General features: G+C 39.1%; 2 protein-coding genes across 3 annotated transcripts; one reads left to right on the top strand and one right to left on the bottom strand.

Annotated features, from left to right (window-relative positions):
- The first annotated feature begins 1692 nt into the window (after window positions 1-1692).
- LOC147850513 (pentatricopeptide repeat-containing protein At4g08210-like) lies at window positions 1693-5469 on the top strand. The gene is made up of 2 exons (XM_087336661.1): window positions 1693-4702; window positions 4971-5469. The coding sequence occupies exon 1, from the start codon at window positions 1719-1721 to the stop codon at window positions 4350-4352; it is 2634 nt and encodes an 877-aa protein (XP_087192787.1). The 5' UTR covers window positions 1693-1718; the 3' UTR covers window positions 4353-4702; window positions 4971-5469.
- Window positions 5470-6043: 574 nt separating this feature from the next.
- On the bottom strand, window positions 6044-14556 carry LOC147850512 (uncharacterized). 2 transcript variants are annotated; one of them, XM_087336523.1, is made up of 8 exons: window positions 14361-14555; window positions 11272-11371; window positions 11075-11195; window positions 9415-9536; window positions 7901-8022; window positions 7657-7816; window positions 6734-6917; window positions 6044-6488 (listed from the first exon to the last, which is right to left on the bottom strand). In XM_087336523.1, the coding sequence occupies exons 1-7, from the start codon at window positions 14527-14529 to the stop codon at window positions 6779-6781; spliced, it is 933 nt and encodes a 310-aa protein (XP_087192649.1). In that variant the 5' UTR covers window positions 14530-14555; the 3' UTR covers window positions 6044-6488; window positions 6734-6778. The 2 variants fall into 2 exon arrangements, with proteins under 2 accessions (XP_087192649.1, XP_087192650.1); XM_087336524.1 differs by lacking the exons at window positions 6044-6488; window positions 6734-6917 and adding an exon at window positions 7041-7311 and having other exon boundaries at window positions 14361-14556.
- Between the last annotated feature and the right edge of the window lie 11779 nt (window positions 14557-26335).

Here is a 26335-nt window from a genome sequence, read left to right as displayed (position 1 = left end):
ATGCATGTTCAAATAAAAAATGCCAAGGTACATGGAGATAAATACTCCATATCGATACATGTTTTCAAATTGTTTACAATATGAGTAAATTAAGTTATTGGCTCACTTAAATTAAAGGAGCATCAAAATAAGACCTTTTTTTAAATTAAAAAAAAAAATAGGACCTTTGTGCTTTGAACATCCTCAAGCTAGATAGATAGATATTTTTTAGCATCCATAGAGAGGCTAATATTGACCCATCAGACCTAAGCCCAAAAGTTATGTTGATGTGTGTCTCCTTCCTACGAAGGGATATTCATACTTTGAAACCCAAATCTCAGTGTGTGAATAAGGCATACGCATATGAACTCAACTTTCTAGGTGTTCTCTTTAGTAAGATACTCAAGTCATCGCCCCCTCTTAATATATCATCATAGCTTTCACGAATTGCACTATATGCAGAGCATGTAAAAAACAAGTGATATTCATCCTCTACTAACCTTCCTTGTATACCTTACATGTATTTATATTTGGATGATTTTGATTCCATAATGCAACTTCAATACATAGGTTGTGTGATCGAGTGCTAAGAAAAATCGGTGAGAACAACATTGAATTATAATGCATTTGAAGCGTGCAGTTGCAACATTGGTACAAACTCTAGCAATAAACTTAGAAAGACAAAGAAAGTTGTCAACCGTACATAACAAAGTAGTTAGGCATTCCATGCATTCATTGTCGGGAGCATATGTGTCTATGCTCAAGTCAACCAAATGACCCTCCATAAACTAACCTAATCGATATTATCCCTAGCCCAAAACTCATTGTAAGTATAAGGAAAAGTGCATAACATTGTAGCTAACCTATGCAACACCAAAAACCCCCATGTATGTGTAGTCCATACCATGGCTATAATCATATGGTTGTCCATAAACTAATGGGCCTACCTCTAGCCCACTTGACCCCATTAAGTATGGCTATCTAAGCGAAAAAACTTTGAAATATTCTTGAGCTTTTCTTTATTGCCCTCAATTTCGTCAAGTTTTCTCTTATTCTTGAAAATACTCTTGGCCAAACTCTGAAATAGAAATTATTGAGCAATTATACGAACGATTTATCCTCCTTTCCTCTCTTTCAATGGGTTAACCATATGAGGATTTGGGGGGGAAATAACGAAAGCTCAAGAATTAGAATTTTTATCGTCCATAAAGAGGCCAATTTTGAAAGAGTGACGGAGGGTGAGATTGCAGAGACAAGTAAGAGATTTGCCTAGAAGTGGCCACACCTGAAAGTCTAGCTCACTTTATCAGACACTCATGCGTGGAAGACGAACACGATGAAGCGCGGTGGGGTATGAGGATCAATCTTCGAGGGCATTTGGGGATTAACAAAAAATCGCAGGGGCATTTAAGGAAATAAAGAAAGAGGCGGAAGGTGTTCTTTGGGCTTTTCATCATGATTCATAACAAAGATTTGTATGCTTTGTCGAGAACTCATGTGGTCTCGATAACTTTGGCAACCAACGACAAAGAGAAGAGAGAGGGACACATGGAGGCCCCAAGTTATCTGTCTTAACTCTGGTTTGCCTAACTATGGTTCACTTAACCGTGGTTTGCTTAACTATGGTTAACTTAACTATGGTTTGCTTCACTCTGGTTTCCCTCGATGCAGAGTAAACTCTTGGGCCTTCATCTCACACAATTTAAGTAGCTATCCAAGTCTTCACAACAGGCAAAAGAATGAATGGAATCACATCGAACCTCCTTCTGGATCATTCAAATCCTGTTCTTTCCATGGAGAAGCATGGAAAGCTCTGCTTTGAGCCCAAAAATGCACCTGTATGTTCATCCCAACTCACCCGTAATTTAAAGAATGATGTAAATAAGCAATATTTACCTTCAATGGACAGCATTATGGATTCCTTACATATCTGCTATGCTTCTAAGGATGTTTCACATCTCAATATTACATTAATGACCATGCAAACATATGGACTTGAAACACATCCTAAACTCGGGAATTACTTGGCTTCAATACTTGTAGGATGCGGGAATATGGTAGACGCTGAAATTTTGTTTCATAGATGTACGTATAGAAATGAATTCTCATGGAACTCTATCATTCAAGGGTATATTGATAATGGGCATCTCGAAGATGCTTTTGTCTTGTATTGGAGAATGCTAGAGGATTATGTGATTCCTAATAGGTATACATTTCAATCTCTTTTGAAAGGTTCTTTAAAGATGAGATCATTGCAAAGAGGCCAAATTATCCATAGAGAGATTGTAAAATGGGGATTTGATATTGATCCTTCGGTTGGAAGTACTTTGATCGACATGTATGCGAAATTTGATGCTCTGATAGAAGCACAAGAAGTGTTTGATAATCTAGTTTGTAGAGATGTAGTCTCATGGACAACACTTATCACACAATATGCAGAACACGATATGGGAGAGAAAGCTCTCAAATGTTTGGATTGTATGCAATGTGAAGGTGTGATTCCAAATGCTATCACATATATGGGTGCTTTGAAAGCTTCTGGTAATACACAATCCATAGAAAGAACTCATGATATACACACCGACATGACAAAAGCGGGGCTGGAAAATGATTCTTTTATCGTGAGTGCTCTTGTAGAGACATACTGCAAATGTGGATTTCCACAACAAGCACAACACGTGTTCAATCACCTCCTCGATAAGGACATAGTATCATGGACTGCATTGCTCTCAGGATATGTTGATCATGGCTATGCAAATGAAGCACTGAGTTGTCTAGACAGAATGCGATCGGAAAATGTATTTCCTAATATGGTCACATATATATGTAGCTTAAAAGCTTGTGGCAATTTAGGGTACATAGATAAGGCTTGGGAGCTACATGCTGAGATAGTAAAGGAAGGGAACTTAAAGGATCCTTCTCTTGGAATTGCGTTGGTGGATATGTATTCAAAATGTGGATTGCTTTCCGAATCGTATGATGTTTTCAATGAATTATGGGTTCAAAGTGTTGTTGCATGGACTGCCCTGATCGCAGGATATGCTGAGCATGGGGATGGTGAGGAGGGATTATTATGTCTCAACAGAATGCAAATGGAAGGGATTCCTCCTGATATTGTCACATATGTATGCGGCCTTAAGGCTTGTAGTAAAATAGGCTTCATTGGAAAAGGCTTTGAGTTGCATTCTAGTATCATTGAAAGAGGGTTTGAAGAAGATTTATCTATTGCCAATATTCTTGTTGATATGTATGCTAAATGTGGATCACTTATTGAAGCTGAAGCCATGATTGATAAGTTGTCATTAAAGACCAACGTCTCATGGACAGCATTGATTGCAGGATATGCTGAATATGGCGACGACCATAAAGCTTTAAATTGCATCCAAAAGATGCAGCAGGATGGCATTTCTTTAGATTCCGTTGCATTTATCTCAGTATTGAGAGCTACTAGCCACATTCAAGCTTTAGAAGGGGGCCAAAAACTGCATTCTGATATTGTAAAAGCTGGCTTTGAGAAAGATATCTATGTTGGGGGTGCTCTAGTTGATATGTACTCGTGTTGTGGTTCATTTAGAGAAGCTGAAGAGGTTTTAAATGAGCAACCAGATAAAAATATAGTCTTATGGAATGCACTTATGATGGGTTATGCTGAACATGGTCTTGATGAGAAGGCATTGGATTGTCTGGTATGTATGCAAGAGAATGGCATGGCTCCAGATGTAGTATCACTAGTTTGTGGTTTAAAAGTTTCTGGTCGAATGGGAACCATAATGATAGGGAAGAAATTGCATTCTATGATAGTTAAAATCGGATCTGAGAATGATACTCATATTGCCAATACTTTGGTAGACATGTATGCCAAGTGTGGGTCTCTTGAAGAAGCACAAGCAATGTTCACAAAATTGCAAGTTAGAGATGTAATATCATGGACTGGACTAATTCTAGGGTATGCTTGCCAAGGAGAAAACGAGCAAGCTTTTCATATGTTTCAAACCATGAAAAATGATGGCTTACATCCGGACAAGGTCATCGTACTTGGTCTTCTTGCTGCATGCAGCCATTCTGGACTTGTAGATGAGGGTCATAAAATATTTGAAGCTATTCGTAGAGAATATGTAACCTTACCAACAGTTGAGCACCACAATTGTATGGTTGATCTCTTTGGTAGAGCAGGGCAGCTTCAGAAAGCAATACAAGTTCTAGATGAGATGCCCTTCCAACCTGATTACATGACATGGACTATAATGCTAAGTTCATGCCATAAATGGGGTTATCTAGAGCTTGCAAGGTATGCTTTTGAATGTGCAATAATGTTAGATGAGGAAGATGTTTCGGGATTCATCTCGATGTCCAATGTTTATGTGGAAGCTTGAGCACTGAGTTACAGGATGATTTGAAACACATCCCAACCGCAGGACAGCTCCAGAAAGCAATACAAGTTCTAGAGGAGATGCCCTTCCGACCTGATTACATGACATGGACTATGGTGCTAAGTTCATGGCATAAATGGGGTTATCTAGAGCTTGCAAGGTATGCTTTTGAATGTGCAATAATGTTAGATGAGGAAGATGTTTCGGGATTCATCTCGATGTCCAATGTTTATGAGTTGAAACATGTCCTGAATGAGCAAATCGAAATTCAAGCAAGCTGGTTTTGGAGATCTCATCGAACATGGTCATTTATCAATCAAGTTAAAACCCCGTAAGTAAGATGAAGGCACATTGTGAAAGCTAAGTGGTGATATTGACAACCAAAGGAACGATCAAGTTCTACTCTTCTTCTAGTGACTCCCAAAAGTAATAGAATTATCAACACTTGACATTAAGAGAGCTAGGATGAGGTTGAAGCTGAGCTCCAACATCTTAAAAGACGACTGGTGGAAGCTGAGTTGATCCTATACATTAAAAAATCCATAGGCTCGTCAATCTTGTTAAAACCCGCAGGGAATCCGCCTCTCATTGGGTTACCCCACATGGAATCTACCCGAGAAGATTATCGAATGATGTCCCATTGTCACCTAGGCTAAAGAGACATCCAACATAAGTTCCATTAAACCATAAAATTTGTCAAGAAGAAGAGACTTGGCAGGCAACATCTTGGCAGAAATATCTTCATTATCAATGTTAGGGACCAAGGAGCAATAACTTTGTCTTTGGAGAAAGAATCTCCAATTTTGATCTAACATATTTAAGGAGTACCTCGAATGCCAATTTCAATAGCGGCCAAATGTCCTTGATGGTCAAGGCCATTCTTATTGATACCACCATTTCCTTCACTGTGATGTAACCCTCTTTTTGGCCCACATGTCAAAATACCTCATCCTCACCATTGTTTATATATTGTAAATTAATTTTGAGCTGCTCAAAAGGTAGACCCAATAGCATCACCTATTTCATTTATGGAAAATGTAATGTGTACAAACGAGTCTTGCATTTTATTCTCATATTTTAAATACTAGCAATAATAATGGGAGAAAAGCTTATTAGTTGACTTTCTTTTGTTGAGTTTTGAAGCTCTAACCTTTTAAAGTTTATGCTTTAATTGGAGACTATAAAAGTAGTATCAATAAACATTTATATCTTTCAAAGTTTGAGCAGGATATGGTTATAATTTATCTAAATAAAATGGAAAGTTTAACGTGAAACTAGTAACCTTTTACAAGGGTTCCTCATTAATACAAACTACTTCCAAACTCCCCAACGCCAAAGCCTCATTCTGTCCTTAATCACTTTGCTAATAGAAAGTAAAGAGCCCAAATATTGTATCATCTATAACTTATAATTATCTAAGCAAGTACTAAATAAACCTGATCATAGTTTGTTGCGCTTATTTACCGACGTATTTTAAACTCTTTTTCCCACTAATGTTATGCTCCATTTTATTGACATACATTACTAGGATTAATATTTTCATTTGTTTCCTTGATGGAAATGTTTTGTAGGACTAATGTTTTCTTGTCTAATAAATGGCCTACAAAGAAGACAATACTATCGCTATTAAGTATCTACCTTAATCTAAAAACATACAATTGCTATGACAAATTTACACTCTCAACGCATACTCATCATTTCATGGTAAGGATATGTAGCACTGAATGGAATGGCATAAAAAATCCAATGCAAGACCAGCAAGGGCCTATAACATAAGATGCGATAGTGAACGCCCTGGAATTGGTTTCAAACAATCTGCATTTGCAAAAAAGTAAATTATTGATTAACTGGTTTTAAAAACTATTTGTGAACCCCATAACACTTGTAGGAAGATAGTGCTATTTACACGTTATATGCTGGTGGTACATTTAATAGCTTTCGACAAAATACTGAAAGTGAACCAGCTCTTTTTTCATTTAACATTCATTCAAGCTTGCACCAATTGTGTTTTTTTCACCTTCATCCTCATTCTTAACTAGTTATACTCAATCTGGAAGCACCCTGGATATGAAATTTTGTCCTAGTTGAGACCATTTCCTTCGAACATTGCATCATTGATAATTATCCATCTTTTCTCACCTTGACATAATACATAGAAGAATGATTCAAAAAATTTGTATTTGGAATTGCATTATTATCCAGAAATTACATAATAAATTCGTTAGTTCTTGTTAGCAGAAAAGGGAATTTACAAGAATATTTGAGTGATTATTAGTTCTGAGTCCCTAAATTTCCCACATTATAAAGGGCTTGAATGGCTAAAATTACAGGTAAACTGTTAGAAAGGAAATACCAACAACAATTGGATCCTAAAATATTTCTACCTGACAGCAGAAGAAACCCAATAAACAATTTGATCTCAGAGTTCTTCAAGGTTGGGCAAGTCTTTCTGCCTCATCCTGTGAAATTGCAGTACTATAGCTTCGTGATTGGAGTAACGATGATTTATCTTCATGAAAAGGAAACCTCGTTCTTATTTGAATCCTCCATTTCTCGACCAAGCTTTGTCTGCTTCACAGAGAAAATAGCTCAGAACTTATTTCAGTACTGGTCAGTAATAGTTAGTCTTTAGTATTAGAGGATCACTTTTATAGAAAGTTGAAGATATATATTGTGCGAACCATCTGTAGAATTCATGCTCAGATGTCCAAACAGTCTGTAGGTGTAATTGTTTATGATGATTAAACTCCCATGTATTTTATTGTGCTTCCAATAGATATTTTAAATATATTCCTATGTAGCATATGCATCCATACAATCTTTACAGTGAGTGCTGGATCCCTGTGGGGTTGTGCATGCGTTGTACAGGATGATAATATACCTAGGTTTTTCTACAACCTCCATATGCTTTCTTAATCTGATATCTAGTTATGCATGTAATCAAACTTCATTTTCCACCAAACTTGAACATACAACAATGGCCACAAATCAGAAAGAGCAGAAATATTTTAACTCACTGCATACCAAAAATTCAAGCAACTTAAAATATTTCTGCATGCCATTCCTCTTATCAATGTTTCAATCTTTTCAGTACTTAAATCTCATCCATTTTATTAGAGAAAAAGGCTTCCATCAACAGAAAAGCCTAACCAAGCAGCCGAATGAATAAAGACATTACGCCAGAAACTTTACTATAATCTGTGTATAAATGCCATGTTGTTCTAATGATTTCTCACTCCAACAGGAACGACATAGCAAGAAACAAATCTTCATCAAGAATCAGAATAAAATTTCTAAAAGCAATTACCTTTCAATTTTACTATTACGCCTTGCCAGGATTATAGTTATCAACACTAACACCATAAAAGAGCTTAGGTGTGTCATTGTGTGGCCACTAACACCATGGTTAGTCCATCTATATATCTTTTTGTCCATGATCTCCTCTAGCTTTGCAAGTAAATAGAACCCTGTTTAAAGAATGAAATCAATTCACTTGATACCACCAACACATTGCTGAAACTTATTAATGTTTTCCACATTGATGTACGGACCTGCACACCATAGCCAGTACAGCGAATGTGTATACTTTGACGGTAGAGTTATGGTCATGGTTGGTATTAAAATCCATGGTATGAACTGCATGATGACATAAGGGCGTAGGTCATCTGCAAACCTTCCATGAAAAAAGAAGGCTGTTCAGATACCACATAAGATTTTAGGATAAAATTCTACTGCTCTCACCAAGAAATTTCACAAACAAAGGAAAAACTACCTGTTTCCCCAAACCTGATTTCATATGTTAGGCTTTTTTTTATTAACACGTCCAAGTTTTTTATGTCATTATGCATCCAAGATACAGGATCTATCAGTTCTGTCCCTTAGGTTGGCTTTTGGACTCTAGAGGGCATTAATATAGCTTTTTTCCTTTCTCCCTCCACCCTAAACCCTTATTGATCTACCAGTAAGATGTCCTCACTCCAGAAAACCTCCCAATGCCTGCCTGGTACAGTGGCACATATGGTTTCTATGATGTTCATTTTTTTCAATTTAACAGAGCTTTTTGTAAACCGTATCAAAACAAACAGAATTATCCTGCCTAATTCTCAGAAAATAAACACTGATATGCACCTATGGATTTAGGTCTTAAATATATATCTATGAGAAATAGTGTGCCCTTTGTAAACCACTATGATCGTGTATAGTGCCAAGTGACAGCTGAGAGAGTGATTGTAGATAACAATTTCTCATGAATTACACACAGATGATATCCATATCAGGAGGGACTCATATCTACATTTAAAAGCTACATTATAGCCTTCTTCAATCTCAGATGCACCAGCCAATGATGATTGAAACAAGAAGTCAGATCAAGATGACAGGCTATGGTCTGCAATTACATTTTATGTTCAGAGGATACATTCAAGGATCCTTGTGACAAGAAGCGGAGAAACAGAGACATTGACCTCATTATACAGATGATCAAGAAACATTTTTTGGATCTCATAAATCCCTCTTAAGATGCTGAACATCAATCAGTAAATGGGCCAAGAAACCCAGCAATAGGACTGTGGGACAAGCAGGTTCCAGCCCAAACAATCACTATTGATCATCTCGTATGTCTCTGGATCATGATGGAAGGGAATCAGCTTAAAGGAAAAACATTGCACTGTTATCTGTACTTTTCACGTAGGATTCCAACACAAACCAAAGTCAAAGTGATAGGAAAGAATGGAGAAAGCTGGAATACCAACATGCATCAAAGCAGCAGTAACCCAGTTGTCCCAGCAAGTAAACTGCAGTTTGACCTATGTTGTCTCGATGAACCAGAAACAGAAGCATGTGTCACTTTGGAATACCTTGCATATGAGGTTATCAGGCATGAGTTTCTATTGTACTAGCATTCAGGAACTCCTAACGCAGATGGATCCATTGCTGACACACTAAGCATGACCTTTGCTCATTTACACAGCCATAGAATCAAACTCATGAAAGATCCAAACAGTAAAATTTGGAAACAAGCTTAGTTTTTCATTTTAGTTTTAAGGAAAAAGTGTTAAGAGTATACCTCCAATAAGCAACACTAATTATGCCTGCACAAAGTAATGGAAATAATAAGAATGTTCCCTTTCGTTCATCGATTCTCTCGATGATAAAGATGGCCATCAGTGATGAAAATGTGATATTCATCTACAAACCAACAAAAACAGAACTAGTCACCAAAGTGTGTGGCGGTAAGATTTATTTACTATACAAACAATTTATCATAGAGATGGTCATATAGAATTTCATGGAAAACAACAAATTGTTACATACAAACACAGAAATGAATCATGGTCATTATTCAGCTGGACATGTTCTTATGATTATTATTGATTCTTTTTAGGCTTTTACATTAGCATTACAGGTTCATTCCATCAATGTGAAATGAATGGGTTGACGAAAGAGATAATTAAGAAAGATAGACAATGACCCTTTATCGCAATAGAATTGGCACAATATCTTATAAACAATCCATGGTGATCATACATGACATATAGAGACCATCTTTGCATACTGATGATAGATGACTTCCTGATCAAACCGACCTGCATTGACACAACTCTCTACTTTGGCATAGTGTGACTGGTGAGCTCTATACCTCATTGCATCAAGTTAAGGGTGAGATGAGCAGCTAAGCACTATAGCTCTTACTCTCAGAGATGACATGACAAGTATGCTACCCCCACCTGAATATCGAGGGAGAGAGCTTCATTCTTTGAAGCTTCTAGATTTGCTTCCCTCCATTGCTCATCTCTGTATCGGGGTTTTGGCAGACAGGTTTAAGCAGTCAAAGCCATGCATATAATTCCCTCTATTCACAAACAATGGAATCGTGTGAATCTGGTTGACTACAGGACAATCATGAGTGACCACTGAATTCCATGATCCAAGCCAAAAAGATTCATGTTTGATCATTTATTCTCTGGCAGATATTTGACTGAGCACATGCGAAGAGACTCTATCATTGCGTCAAAGCTCATTCAATTCCACAGCAGTTCAAAGAGAGGTGCAGCACAGTTTGTAAACAATATAAATACGAGCAAAGACTGAATAGGTCATACAAACCCTATATAAAAGGGTGATATATCAACTACTATATCCAGGTTTCAATGGAAGCAGATGCCCAGCAGCATTCGGCAGTGCAAAGTTATCCACTCTCAGCTACACTCTCCAGTTCATACATTTCTAAGATGTCTTACTTCCTCCCTAAAGATGGAGAGGAATTGGAATCTTTGTGCTCGCCAGGGATATGTTACTATATCAAGACATATAGTTCTAGTCTCAAAGACACATGATGGACTCCTCAAGAAGTTACAAGCATCAGGAATTTCTGCACCAAGAGAGAACATAAAGCCTCACAAAATGGCAGAAGCTAACAAAGCTTTTGCCCATTTCCGTTAGTTTCAGGCTTGTTCCAATCCACAATCAAAATCCATGTTCAACATTTCATACATCGAGCAGATTCACGAGGGGCCAAGTCTTCTAGGGGCAGATAGGTGGTAACATCATCTTGTGTGTATCTGGAGGCTGTTTCTCTATTAAACATATAGCTATCATAATGCTGACATGAGGGATTCTTTGCAGTTTATTTTGATGTTAGTTAAAGGTAAGCTGCGATAGAGAAAGGGAATTAGAAAAATAACTAAAGCAGTTTAGAAGAGAATGATTGATGGTGCCAAACTTACTGGAAGACGATCCCACAAAAGTCTTGCGTCGTTAGGTTTCATATGATAATAAGCAGAACCAAAAGCTGTTGCTGTCACCCCAGCATAAAAGCATGCCCAGCCCCAGGCTTCACCTTTAAAACTGTATACATGTGATGCAGTAAATGTAATATTCAACTTGAAACTGATGGTACCCAAAGGCATACAAGATTGTATACCTTAAACCTAAATAGTTCCCATGAAGACATAGAACCAATCCAACAACTCCAATTATCAGAAAAGGGAAGTTTGAGATCACATTCAATGAGTTTGGAACACCTGCAATACAAATTATCCTTGAGCAGCATTGGTAGCTTTATTTAATATCTACATAGCTTGCTTATGCATGACATTCAGTTCAAAATTTAAGTTTTATAACGAAAAAGAATACAACAATATGGGACGAAGCGCCATTTTCCTCTATCAGACAATTTTTTCTACAGCAATTGAGGCAAAAAAACCTAGAATCTTGATATCAATTACTACATACAATGTTCTTGATCTGAGAGTTGAATTGATCTGCTGATTGGTTGTGACTTATCCATCTTTCGCAAATGCTGGACATATAACACCATCCTGACATTATAATATATGCAAGTGTCACAGCATCTCCATGCGACAGCACACATGTACACTGTATTTTTTCTTCTTTCACAACAGCTCACATAGAATGAAGTACATGTGCTACTAGCATCGACTTTTATATATGTTACCAGTTTCCAGATCCAACCTGCTGATTAGTTAGCATGTAATTATGTCACCCTATGTGCTTTAAATAATCAATGCAGACCCCTGAACTATTAGCAGCCTCAGTCCCATATCAGAAACGCAGGTCATGACCTATAAATTCTCTTTTATCCTTTTTCACAAACCCTTCCTCTCTTTTCTGATATTTCCTCACTTACCTTTTCAGCCAAGTTAGGAAAAAACATTTTACAGAATTTTATACATGGCGCTGTGAATAGAACCACATAATTATCCCACCATTCACATGCACATCGATTTTTGGAGGTGTGAACTCTCTTCTTCTTTAGCCACTATTCACTCTCAGTGCTTTGTTCATTCTATCAGCAGCATCCTCAGTTGTTAAAAAACGTGTATTTTATTTATTAAATAAGTATTTGAATTCTTTGAAGTATTTACCACATATTCTACATTTTAGAACTGCAATTTCAAAATGTTCCACATATTTAATGTATTCTAATTATTCTACATATTAAACAAGCATTTTATATTTCCTAGAAATAAAAAATATAATAATAATTTGGCCTGAGAAATTCTTTTGAGATGAAATATTTCTTCATTGAGAAACGTTTTGGCCACGATTCCTTCATTACATGATGTTTTTTGTGTATACTTGTATGATATAAAGAGATTAAATCATCCAAATTACTAAACTATTTAGATGCAATACAAATATACTTTTTAATACTTAGCACACATCTTATATGATCAAACTATGCCAGCATCCATAGTCACAAGCCTTATCACCAGTTATATCAGGCTTGCCTCATTACTCAATCACCTATTCTGGAAGTTTACCCTGTTTATATCGTGTTTCTCTATTAGTTATGCTTTTTATGATATATTATTTTGACTACATTGTCATCAGAGCCCAAGTTTCTAAACCATCTACTACAATTTTAAATTTCTCTCAGTTTCTTTCAATCTTCTCGTTCGCCCCTTTTTGCTCTCACCACAGCTTTATCTACTTTTTTTGGATCTCACGCTCTCAAATATCAATTTTCTTATCTCCATCATGGCTTTATCCACTTTCTCTGGTTCTTCTGATTCTGCTAGACTATCCAAAACTGACCACCCTATTTGGGATATGAAAGTGATTGTTATACTCAAAGTCAATGGATTCTCGGATTGGCTCAGAGATGAACAAAATGCAGTCAATCCTGGTCATCTTATTGAAATTCCATCCTAGGAAGAATATGACAAAAAGGCATTTCTTGTTCTCAAGATTTCAGACACCTGTCTCTATGTATTGGCCCAACATCAACATGCTCATCGCCTACTGAATCAACTTGCTGAGCAGTACAAAGACATATTCTGCGTCCAGGTCCTCAACCTCAAACAAGAATTTTCAGAACATTCAGTAATCAGGATACAACTCCATCAATGATCCAACTCAAAAAATGCAACAGTACATAATCATCACAGCTAGTGCAAATTTTGACTTATAAGCTAATAGACATGATGAAGTTTAAACATCCAGACCATATGACAGTCAATATCAATCATTAATCGCTACAAGTCAACCTGTCCCTCTGACTTTGAAGGAGACTCTGCCTCATTTAATGCAACTCGAAGCTCATGCATCTTTTCACAATATGTCTCAACTCCTACAACTTCTGATGCCTTGATTGTTGCTGGGCACTCAAAAGGTAAAACAACTAAAAAGAAGATTGAATGTCATTATATACATAAGTCCGAGTGCATAAAGAAAATGAACGTTGATGACGCTTGATGCAAGGACTCTGGTCTAACGTATCACAATGGAATGCAAATGCATTCTCTTAATGCTACACACCAATTTGTTTTAACAAATTGTCTACCAAATTGGGCCTCAACTTTCATAGATATATATGGCATTGACAAAGAATAGGAAAACAGCCTCTCATCACTTTGAGAAATGTGATGATGGTACCATCAGTAAAGTTCCTAAAATTAAACCATATACACCAATTTCATAGAATAAGGTTTCTATTTTGGAGCCTAAACTTCAAACAGATGACAGAACCACATTACAATGGAATACAAATACAGTTTCACACAACAAATGTACTGAGTTCACACAACAAGTCTGCTATGTTGGATCCTATGGCTACAGATTTGAGAAACAATTCCATAATTAGTTTTCTATTCTGTAGCCAATGCTATGCATTTGAGATACGAGATCTGAGCGAAGAAAACATTACGGGACAAGCCTCAATAGCATGGATGGTTATGCATTTGAAATTAAAAAATAAATTTAAGTTGATTTTTTAAAAAAATACTAGAGATCTATATAATAAATAAAACTGTGCTGGAAGTCAAAGCTCTGCATTTGTGAAAAACGATAGAAGAAAAACAGATAAATAAATAAAGTAGGGATCTACAGAATAAAGAAATCCGCGTTTGAGCTTCAATGGTCTGCATTTTATTGAGGATATGGCATAATAAAAATAATTTCAACGCTAATTTGAGAAACAGAAGAAATGGATATCTAAAGAAGCGGGAAAGAAATTAAGTGATTCATATACATGAATATATAGCCTACCGATGAGGTTGCGCTGATCTGAGAATTTGTGGTAAGACTGAGGCTGATGAAGTCGAGGGGTGAAGAGCATAAGGGCGACGAAGAAAGCGATGGAGATTCCCAAGAAGAGACCTTTGTGCTCATGGAAACCACTGGCAGCCCATTGAAGTTTCACCATGCCCTTCTTCATGGTCGTGAGAGACAGAGACAAAGACAGAGAGAAAGAGAGAGAAGAAGGGAGGAGGAGAAAGACGTTTATATGTGTTTGTTTGTGTCTGACTGAGCGAAAGCAATCGCAATCGCATGTGCAGAGAGAGACAGACAGACAGAGAGAGAGGAAACAGAGGAAGAGTTTTGGGTTTTCCTTTATTCTCGCCGATGCCCTTCCTTTTCCACTTCCTCTTCAAATTTCACGAACAAATACATGTATGTATGTGTATGCGTATGTATGTATGTATGTATGTATGTGTGTGTGTATGTGTGTATATATGTATGCATGTATGTGTGTGTGTGTGTGTGTATGTATGTGTGTGTGTATGTGTATGTGTATGTGTATGTGTATGTGTATGTGTATGTGTATGTGTATGTGTATGTATGTATGTATGTATGTGTGTGTGTATGTGTGTGTGTATGTGTATGTGTATGTGTATGTGTATATGTATGTGTATCTGTATGTGTATGTGTATGTGTATGTGTATGTGTATGTGTATGTGTATGTGTATGTGTATGTATGTATGTGTGTGTGTGTGTATGTGTGTATATATGTATGCATGTATGTGTGTGTGTGTATGTATGTGTATGTGTATGTGTATGTGTATGTGTATGTGTATGTGTATGTGTATGTGTATGTGTATGTGTATGTGTGTATGTGTATGTGTATGTGTATGTGTATGTACGAATGATTGGGAAGATTCCTGGGCGTGTGTGTGTGTGCTACACGCCGCTTAGAGGCGGGTAAGCGAGCATATTATGCATTTGAGAACGCATGCAATCTTGGAGATATTAAGTGTTGGGTCCTCAAGAAATATCTTTTTGACACTTTGGTGACCCCGGTTCTTCTCTATGGGGTTGGAAGTATGGGGCGGTACCATCCCTAAATCTACGTGGAAAGAGTTTGGAAATGTCCTCTTACAAAGTTTCTACACGTTAAGAAACAAACGCCTTACACCCTCCTCCTCCTTGAGACGGGATCGCTTCCCAATTGAGATCATGGCCATGGAAAGGGTTGTTGAATACATGCTTAAGGTTCAAAAAAGCCCCTCACATCGAGTTCCTAGAATTGCATGGGAAGCAAGCAAAAAGATCCAAAAGACACATAAAAGCAAAAATTTGTGTTCCGGTTGGATGCAAGATTTTGAAAAATGGTTTGGTAGATGGGATGCAAGACACTTGCTTCGTGATGCGTCACTAGATTCCTCTGTAAATAAGGCCTTTTTGCAACGCCAATGTATCATGACATGGGACAAATGTGGTGGCTCACGCTTCACACATTATACTACAAATGTTGCACCTAACTACAAAACCATATTCTTCGCAGAACAAGGAAGCCGTACACATTGATACATGTTAGAGCCCATCCCGATATTTGCCATTCGAACCATTGCTTCCATGCGACTTAGCTCGCACACATTGAGATGTGAGACAGGGCGTTGGGGCACAAGTGATGAGAGTGGCCGACTATGCACACTTTGCCCTAAACAAGTTCGAGAATCTGAGTATCACACTTTGATACAATGCACTGCCTTTGATCATATTCGACCATGCTTTCCACATCTCTTCGATCGAGCCCAATCCTTGCACGAATTTCTCTCACAACCACAATGTGCACTCTCGATTGCAACATTCATTGGTAAAGTTCTTGAACATCGAGAGTCGCTACTCACCTTCACACGTATCATGTGAAATGTAATATTTTTGGTCTCATAGGTCATATTTGACCTCCGAAGATGATAATATAATCTATCTATCTATCTTTGTAAATCAATGTTTGTTATTAAAACAAGATGATAATACAACCCTTGCTATCTTCACTACTTCATGAATAGTGACTCGTGATAATGCAAGGGACACACTCTCGAGTGTTGCGAAACTAGATGGCATACCTCTTTGTCTCCTCTTTAGACAACGTCCCCAGACAACATAGTTGCAAAATTTTCCAAATCAACTTCCTTTTCGTTCATCCTACGGAGTTGTTGTGTTACCCCATGAAGTCCATCAAATGAGAACCCATTTCTCATGGTCCAATTAAACCACATCCCCCAATACCTAAGGTAGTCAAACACGACCTTATATGATGGTGCAGGCATGCCTTTATCGCCATTAATAAAAACCCAGTTAAAAGGTTACATAATTTTGCATGTTATCGATGCCCAATTTTGTGATATAACAACCCAAATGGCTTTAGCAACCAGATGTATAATTAACCTATGTCTGGCATCTTCCTCAACCACTGTGCAAAAAAAACATGTCCCATTTGAAATATGTCTACGTTTTAAAGCTATTGCCAAAGGCAACCCACTAACAATCACACACCAAAGAAACACCTTAGCACAGAGCGGAAGATGAGATTGTCATCCTGCATCTAAAACCCTACGCCACCACTTTACATGTCGAGTAATGTACCATGTGTCCAAAACCTTAGTTGCTCACCAAGCTCTATCTTCAACCAACTTATGGTATACATCATTAGTGTGCACCACAAAATTTGATTGTCCAATACCAAATGGCCAATCATTCCAAGGGTCCTCAACCGCCAACTCTGGAAGCGAGAAAACTAATATAGGCAATGCCAATATTGATTCCCAAATATACCCATATCCACGTGGTAAATGAAACGTATTTATTTCTAATTGTTCGAAAGGCCATCATTTTCCTACATGACTCTTGTAAAGAATTAGATATGATTTTGTGCAACGGAAGAGATGTGTGTGTGTGTATGTGTGTGTGTGTGTGTGTGTGTGTGTGTGTGTGTGTGTGTGTGTGTGTGAAGAGGAAAGAAGTGAGACACAAGATAGATAAATGAAAAATGAAGTACTCAAGAAGAAGGTGTATATTAACAAGGAGAATATGAAATACAAAAATGTGGCATTACAAGGGAGGATAACTGACATTTTATGAAGTAGGAGGGTGCTTTATATCAGGTCACCCTCTCTCTTCATTAAACCTAAACCCTAAACCCTTTTAGTTTAAGTTCTATTTTTACTTAATTTTATTTTAGTTATGATGACTGGATAAATACTCTTTTGTTGTAAACCGATTGTCTCATGGGCCAAATTTGGCCTTAGAAGACGTTAATATATCTTTCTTTCTTTCTTCTTTCTAGAGCTATAGAAGCTCATGGGTCATGGGGAATGTAGAAACTCATTAGTTATGTGTCATATATATGATTCTTTGACACATAGTTAATGTGTAGAGAGTAGTGATGACTTTTGACCTTTGAGTGCTCATAGATTCTCAAAGGGTGTGTTCACACACTAGACTAGGTTGAGGTTGATTCTCAATACATCCCCTCAAGCTCAACTCGTGTCGGTTCCTTTCGGTTGATGTTCGCGTCGGTTGGTATCCGGTTCAGACGATAACTGGTTCTCTCTTGCTTGATGTCTGCTTTGGTTGGTACCCGATTCGGACGGTATCCGGTTCTCTCTTGTACTCCCCCTCAAGCTTGGCAAGTCAGGGATCATCAATCCAAGGTCTCACATGAATTACCGAAGCTTGTCGGCTCCTAGGGCTTTGGTGAAGATGTCGGTTGTCTAAAGATTCGTGTTGATGTGTTGAAGATCGACATCTCCAGCTTGAACGCGCTCTCGAATGAAGTGGTAGTGCACTTCAATATGCTTCATGCGTGCATGGAACACCGGGTTCCGAGCCAGATAAATATTGCTCACTTTGTCACAATAAAGGGGAGTCGGATCCTTGATGGGAATTCCCAGATTGTTCAAAATCCTCTTGCGCCATACGACTTCACATGCAGCCATAACCGCGCCCCTATATTCAGCCTCTGTGCTCGAAAGTTAAATAGTCGACTGCTGCTTGCTACTCCTGGATATTGCTCTACAACCAAGGGAGAAAACAAACCCTAAGGACGATCGTTAGTCGGCTCTATAGCCAGCCCAGTCGGCATCTGTGTACCCCTCGAGTCGAATTGGTGTGGCCAATTTGTAGAGAATGCCACAATCCCTTGCGCCGCTCACGTATCATAACACTTGCTTAGCGCAATCCAAGTAAATGTCACATGGCATTTGCATGAATTGGCTAAGGAGACCGACCGAGTAGCTAAGGTTGGGTCGAGTGATTGTGAGATAGATGAGGCTCTCGATCAGTTGTTGATATTGAGTCAGCTCAAAATCTTTCGTGTAGGAGTCAACAACTAGATTTCAATTCCGATCGAGAGGCATTGCCACAAATTTGCACTCAGTCATCCCGAACTTGTGTAACAAGTTGAGGATGTAGTGTCGTTGGGAGATCATAATGTCGGCTGGAGACCAAATTTCTTCGATGCCAAGGAAGTAATGGAGCTCCTTCATGTCTGTCATCTCGAATTTGCTGGAGAGGAGGGACTTGACATTGTTGATGTCGACTAGATTTTCACCTCCGATGACCAAATCATCCACATATAGGATGATATGACAATTAGGCTTCCAAAATCGCTTCTTATGTAGAGGGAGTTGTCGGATTTCAACATTCTAAAGCCGATTCGATGAAGATATTGTGTTATCTTCAAATGCCAAGCATGTGGTGCTTGCTTAAGGCCGTAGAGTAGCTTCTTTAGTCAACAGACGACTTTCGGATGGGTGCTCGATTCGAAACCGGGTGGTTGTACCATGTACACCTCCTCTAATTCACCTTGAAGAAAGGCGTTCTTGATGTCCATATGATGGAGGTGCCACCCTTTTGCCGCTGCAAGTGCAAGCACGGTCCGCATAGTCGTCATCTTTGCCACTAGGGCAAAGGTCTCTTCATAGTCGACTCCATGTGTTTGTGCGTATCCTTTCGCTACGAGTCAGGCTTTGTAACAGTCCAATGAGTACCCTACGAGGATACACTTCTCTGACTTGGGATCTAGCTTTTGTCGCTTTTCGTCGGGAATGTGCACATATGCAAGTGAGCCGAATATCCTTACATGGGATAGATTCGACTTCTTCCCATAGTACTTCTCGTGAGGGCTAAGTTTGTGCACTCTAGATGTTGTGCACTGATTCATGAGGTAGATGGAAATATTTGCTGCTTCGGCCCAATATGAGTGAATCGGCATGTGCTTCTCGTTTCGCATGGCCCTTGCTACTTCGAGGATGTGCTTATTTTTGCATTCGGCCACTCCGTTTTCTTGCGGTGAATGTCGATTCTCTTATGCCATAGCTCTATGTCAATGTTAGCTTTGGTGCCTTTTGCAAACATGACCAATTTTACCTCGTTCGGCTCGAGGATAAACATTTGACCTTCCCTTCGACCATGAGCGATGAGTCGGCCCTCTTTTTCGATGAGGCAACCACCTTGGTTGAATTGGACTTGCATGCCTTGCTCCACAATTGGTCGACGAAGACCAAATTTTTCCTTATGGTCGGTACATGCAAGACATTTTTTATGCAAGTTCGTTCGCCTTCTTCCCCGAATGGGACATTGCCGATATGCCGAATCGGATGAGTAGTGTTGTCTTCGGTTTTGACATAATCGGGTCAATCCGGCTGTCAAAGTTCTCAAAACCATTCTTGATGAGAATTCATATGGTTCGAAGCACCGGAGTCAACGAACCATACATCTTTTGGACCGGAGGCACTAGTTGAAGTAGAAGTTAACATAGAATTTGTTCTATGTCTCATCACGAACATTCCGCCATGGTCGTCATAGTCGAAGTTGGTGGCGTAATTAGTTAGTTTTCGGCTTGTGGAAGCCGACTCACACTTCTTCAAAAGACATTATAATTGAGTGCAGATATTGTGGAAGCCGAATTTGGCACTCTTCTTCGTGGTGGCCGATTTTGCCACAATATCTGCACTCGATTGAGTTTTGTCAGCTTGGACCAGCATGGAAGCTCGCCCTTCTTCCGAAAGTTCCTCGACTGTTTCTATTTTCGTGCTGAAATTGGGAGTTATTTTCATACGTCGAACCTCATCCGCCTCGTCCATGGTCGAATCAGCCTCTTCTTGCTCGACCGCGTCCTCTTCCTCCATCTAAATGTGTGTAGAGCATTTGGCCTTCCGAGGTGTTACTCTTCTTTCGAACATGATTTTCTTCAACCAATAGCATTGATTGAAGATCGAAGAAAGAGGGAGGATTCTCCTTGGCTAGGACAACGGTTCTCATTGTGCCAAACCGTGGTGCAAGGCCGCCGAGGCATATTTGCACCATCTCATCATCATCCACGTTGACGCTTATTGAGCCGAGAGAGTCACAAAGTGCCTTGATCTTCAAGGTGTAGCTTGTGATGGACATATCCCTTTGTTAGATGTTGTTCAACTCTTGGAGGAGTTGAAGCTTTCATGTCTTCGTATTGGCAACGAATATCTTCCTTAGATTCTCCCATGCTTCCTTCGGCGACTTGGCTTCTCGAATGTAGCCAAGCATGTGGTCACGGACACCTGTCGCCAAGCAATACATCACTCGGCTTGTGGCTTGCTCCCATGTTGAGTATTCAGGAGTCGTTAGGTCAGGTCGATTTTCTTGTGCTCCTTTGATGTAGCTCCAATAGCCTTGGGTGACAAGGTATTGGCGCATCTTGTACTCCCAAGATGCAAAGTTGTTTTTGTCTAACTTCTCACTAAGGAGAGTGCTCACCATTTGAGTATTCATTATCTCGATGTAGATTTCCTTCTCTTTCGAACACGAGCTATGTAATGGCACTACAATAACGATGAGCCGATTCTTCTTGAACGTCGGTGTAAACACAACACATGTGAATGGGCTAGATTGAGCTACCAAATCGCTCTAATACCATGTAAAGAATTGGATATGATTATGTGCAACGGAAGAGATGTCTTGTGTGTGTGTGTGTGTGTGTGTGTGTGTGTGAAGAGGAAAGTAGAGGAGAGAAGCAAGGCACAAGATAGATTAATGAAAAATGAAGTACTCAAGAAGAAGGTGTATATTAACAAGGAGAATATGAAATACAAAAATGTAGCATTACAAGGGAGGACAACCGACACTTTATGAAGTAAGAGGGTGCTTTATATAAGGTCGCCCTCTCTCTTCATTAAACACTCACACTCTCTCTAGAGCTATAGAAGCTCATGGGGAATGGGGAATGTAGAAACTCATTAGTTATGTGTCATAGAATATGATTCTATGACAAATAGTTAATGTGTAGAGAGTAGTGGTGACTTTTGACCTTCGAGTGCTCATAGATTCTCAAAGGGCATGTTCACACACTAGACTAGGTTGAGCTCGATTCTCAACAACTCTAATATACCATCTTCCACTATTACCAAGATAGCCTTGACATTCAATTAAACTATGTATTTAGGATTTCTTTTCCATCCCAATGTATTATCCTTGAAGATTCCAACACCTTTGCTGCCAAGGAATTAATATCTTTTCTACACTCAAGGTGGCTCCAATTAAATAATTTCAAGCATCGCTGCCAAGAAAGCATTAATTGATGGACCATAATAGATTCTAAACATTTAAATGGCCGGGAACTATTAGCAACATGCCACCACGATGCATTAATTTTGGTTTTCCCATGGTGTGTACCAACCTTTTCCACAAAATAACTAATTATCTCTGCCCAAGGTTGGGTACCTACGCACATACCTTTTTGAATCTTCGAGCCACCATATGATCCTCCAAATTTAGTAATGTAATTTCCCCTAACCATTTTGGAGTACAGATATTGTTCCACGATACCCAACTCATACCAGTTTTGATTCTTTCTTCCACAATGTATATTTAAGTGAACGAACTAATTGATCAAGTGATTTCTTTGTCCAATGTAATAATGGCAAAAAATAGGCAATCATTGGAATCATTATCGCTTGTACCACTTTGAGACAAGTGTCACAACATAATGACATCAAATACGTAGTTAGTGAGGATTGAACCTACAACCTCACACCTACAAGATGTCATGCTTAACCATTTTGATATGAGCATGTACTTATATATAATAGTTTAGTATTATTATTCTAGCATATTGGACATTCCAGAATATTCTAATCTTTAGTATATTCTAGAAATATTCTATGGTGTAATCTAGATGGGTATATTCTAGAGATATTCAATCTCAGAACTTGTATAAATACTTGTAACCTCCTTGGTCCCTTTCAAGGGATTCAACACCAGTCATTGACACATCAATCTAGTATTCTCGTTTTGCCTCATCTTTGTCTCCTTGATTTTTATTTTTTTCTTCATGCCCTCATGTCGCTCACAACATCTAGAGTTCCTAGCCTCGTCACATCTAGCTCCAAGATCATCCGTCGCTCGTAGCCCCATCATCTGTGCTCCGTCCTAGTCCGCACTTGGTGTGTCCGTGACCATTTGAATCCCTTCCAACTGGAAGCATCGCCCATCTTCATCATTGCCCTTGCTTCTAGAATTACCATCATCACTGTTGTTGCTTCCAAATTTACTATCATCAACATCCTTGGTTTTAGAGGCACCATCGTCACCATAGTCACAGTCGTTCCTTCTAGAGACACGTCCTCATCATCATCGTCTTCATTGCCTTGTCTTCGACATCATCATTTTCAGCACCTCTTGTTGTCTTCCTCAAACTCTACTTCGCCCAACCTTCATTGTCATCAACACTACTTTGTGTGATCTTTGATTATCATCATTGTTCCGCCCTCTTCATTGCCATTGTCACCATTTATAGGTATCATTTTGCTTCACGATTTTGGCTAGGATTGATTTCGATCGCTCACCTTCACAATTTCGGTGGGGGTTACAATCGCTCACTTTCCTAGTGGGGATCAAATCATTTTTCGGTTGCACTCCACTCTCCTTTAACGAGGATCGATTTTGATCGCTCACCTTCTAGTTCTAGTGGGGGTCCCAACCACTCACTTTCCTAGTGGGGATCACGTTGGTTTCTCGCTAGCGTTACCATTTGTGTCGTGTTTGGGGTCAACCTCGACTATTTACCCTCTCATAATAGAAGAAGTCGAGTCGACCGCTTCACTTGCACTCCTTCACCTGTTCGTGTTCGAGTTCCCGGTGAGGGCCACATGGTCACTCACTCCCGTTCATGTTCCAGTTCCCGGTGAGGGTCCCATGGTCGCTCATTCTCGTTCGTGTTCTCGTTCTAGATGAGGGCCGCACATGGTCGCTCACGCTCGTTCATGTTCTAGTTCCTGGTGAGGACCGCATGGTCACTCACTCCCATTCGTGTTCCAGTTCTCAGTGAGGACAACATGGTCACTCATGTCGTTCGTGTTCGAGTTCCTAGTGAGGGCCGCATGGTCGCTCACTCCCGTTCATGGTCCAGTTCCCGATGAGGGCCGCATGGTCGCTCATGCCCGTTCATGTTTCTCGATGAGGACCGCATATGGTTGCTCATGTCTGTCGGTGTTCTAGTCTTTGGTGAGGACCACACATGGTCGCTCACACCCGTAGGGGTTCCGGTTTCTGGTGAGGACCGTACATGGTCACTCAAGTCCGTTGGTGTTCTAGTCTCTAGTGAGGACAACATTTGGTTCCTCACTCCCGTCGATGCTCCAATTCCCGTCCACCCCTACACCACGCTTTCGAAAAGGCGTTTTGGCCTAAAGGGGTGGATAATGTCACAACATAGTGACATCAAATACGTAGTTAGTGAGGATTGAACCTATAATCTCACATCTACAAGACGTCACGCTTAACCATTTCCATATGTGAATGTACTTATATATAATAGTTTAGTATTGTTATTCTAGCATATTGTACATTCCAAAATAGTCTAATCTTTAGTATATTCTAGAAATATTCTATGGTGTAATCTAGATGGGTATATTATAGAGATATTCAATATCAGAACTTGTATAAATACTTGTAACCTCCTTAGTCGCTTTCAAGGGATTCAACACCAATCATTGACACATCAATCTGGTATTCTCGTTTCGCCTCATCTTTGTCTCCTTGATCTTTATTTTTGTCTTCCTTCCCTCATGTTGCTCACAACATCTAAAGTTCCTAGCCTCGTCACATCTAGCTCCAAGTTCATCTTTCGTTCGTCACCCCATCATCTGTGCTCTGTCCTAGTCCGCACTTGGTGGGTCTATGACAACGAGTACTAAACAGCCATGCTTGAGACTTCCAATGCATAAATTTGTCTAAAATGGTCCGCAATATCCAATAAAACTTTGAGACGAGATATCAACACCAATAGGGTAACCTAAGTGCTAACACACATTGCCTTGATCCAATATTGGGCCACACCATCCAAGATCAACCAAATCACTCTCGGTGCATCTAATGAGCATCGACTTTTGCATATAATGCTCTCTCTCTCTCTCTCTCTCTCTCTCTCTCTTGCATACAAGTTGACACGGAGTAGAAAGGATTAAGAAGATAAGGGAACGTGAGCTACGTCGACTAGAAGCTATGGTTGGGGTACCTTTTACATTGGGGCCATGGGCCACATCCACATCGAAACCCTTTGACCTCTCGTTTCTCTTCGAGAGACTTGGATGGAAATGAAATTAGGCCTAGTATAACATCATTTTCATTGTAGAACATGTTTGTTATTTTACTAGAACTATTTAGCTTAAAACTCTATTTTTATTTTACTTTCAATGAATGGGTAAATATCCCATTTTTTGTTGTAAACCAATTGTCTCATGGACCAATTTTGGCGTTAGAAGACGTTAATATATCTTTCTTTCTCTCTCTCTCTCTCTCTCTCTCTCTCTCTCTCTCTCTCTCTCTCTATTCTATATTGTTGGTTGATACCACACATTCACTTGCATCTTGGTGCTATTTGTATCAATTGCAAAAGTTTATGTAGGCATATATGCACAATTAGCAAGATTCTTGGGCGTTTGTGTATGTGTGTGTGCGCGCGCCTCTCTCTCTCTCTTATGTATTCTTGGTTGATAACACTCTCACATCTTGCAACCATTTGCATATATGTATGTACAATTGGGAACATTTGTGTGTGTGTGTGTGTGTGTGTGTGTGTTTGTGTGTGTGTACGAGCAATTGGGAAGATTTGTAGGCGTTTGTGTGTCGCTCTCTCTAATTTCTGTATTATTGGTTGATACCCCACATTCGCTCACATTGTGGAACCGTTTGTATCACGGAAAGGGGAAGATGCATTTAAATGGGCAAACGAATGCTCAGATGCAGTCAAAAGACTAATAAGGATAACTTGGCTAAGATCCCATCATTGAAGCAACTAGACTACACACGTTTGACTTGATGAATATGTGCACCAAATCATGTGGATGTGTATGTGAATCACGTGAGCTTGTACGTGTTTAAGTGGTTGTGATTCAATGATTGTAAAACTTAGCCCAAGTGTGTGTGCATGAATGTATGATTGTTTGTTGTGTAACTATGTGTATGAGAATATGTGTACATGGTATACGTAAGTATGTGTGCATTACTCTGAAGTTTCTTGGTAAGTTCTAGGTTAACCTATGGGCAAGAAACTAGTCACGAAAAATACTTTACATGGCTGCATAAGATAGGTTTATCCTCTAGTTGTGCTCACTAACTCAAAAACATTGTCTATGGGACTGCATTGAATCTCAATTGGTATGGAAACGCCTCTTTAGAATATTTGCTAACTACTTTTCCCCATCGGCATTCACATGAGGAATGGTGGTTTGGACATCACTTGTCTACTCTATTTTCCATTACAACGTTGAATCTATGGACCATGGTTTTCACACTATGTACGTGTTCATGTACTTCAATTAGTGTCTTTGCAAATTTTAGGGATAAGGAAGGAGGTGCAATAATTATGGGAGATATTTAGTACTACTACATATAACATTTGGAAGGGTTGGTGCTCTGTCATTTTTCATCAAATTAGATCCTCATCAACTGAATTGGTAAATAATATTTGGTTGGACATGGTT

This window comes from Azolla caroliniana, unplaced genomic scaffold, assembly GCF_043228905.1.
Source record: "Azolla caroliniana isolate FFs.n. ecotype wild unplaced genomic scaffold, voAzoCaro1.0.p SCAF_21, whole genome shotgun sequence".
Taxonomy (NCBI): Eukaryota; Viridiplantae; Streptophyta; class Polypodiopsida; order Salviniales; family Salviniaceae; genus Azolla; species Azolla caroliniana.
This window is presented reverse-complemented; position numbering and strand designations above follow the sequence as displayed.

Bases quoted from the DNA above. Each gene is read 5' to 3' on its own strand.
- LOC147850512 (XM_087336523.1), bottom strand. From the start codon at position 14,529: ATGAAGAAGGGCATGGTGAAACTTCAATGGGCTGCCAGTGGTTTCCAT. The intron at 11,196-11,271 runs GTATACAATCTT...ACATGTATACAG, and splicing joins GGGAACTATTTAGGTTTAAG to TTTTAAAGGTGAAGCCTGGG. The intron at 6,918-7,656 runs GTAATTGCTTTT...TCTGTGAAGCAG, and splicing joins CGTAATAGTAAAATTGAAAG to ACAAAGCTTGGTCGAGAAAT.
- LOC147850513 (XM_087336661.1), top strand. From the start codon at position 1,719: ATGAATGGAATCACATCGAACCTCCTTCTGGATCATTCAAATCCTGTT.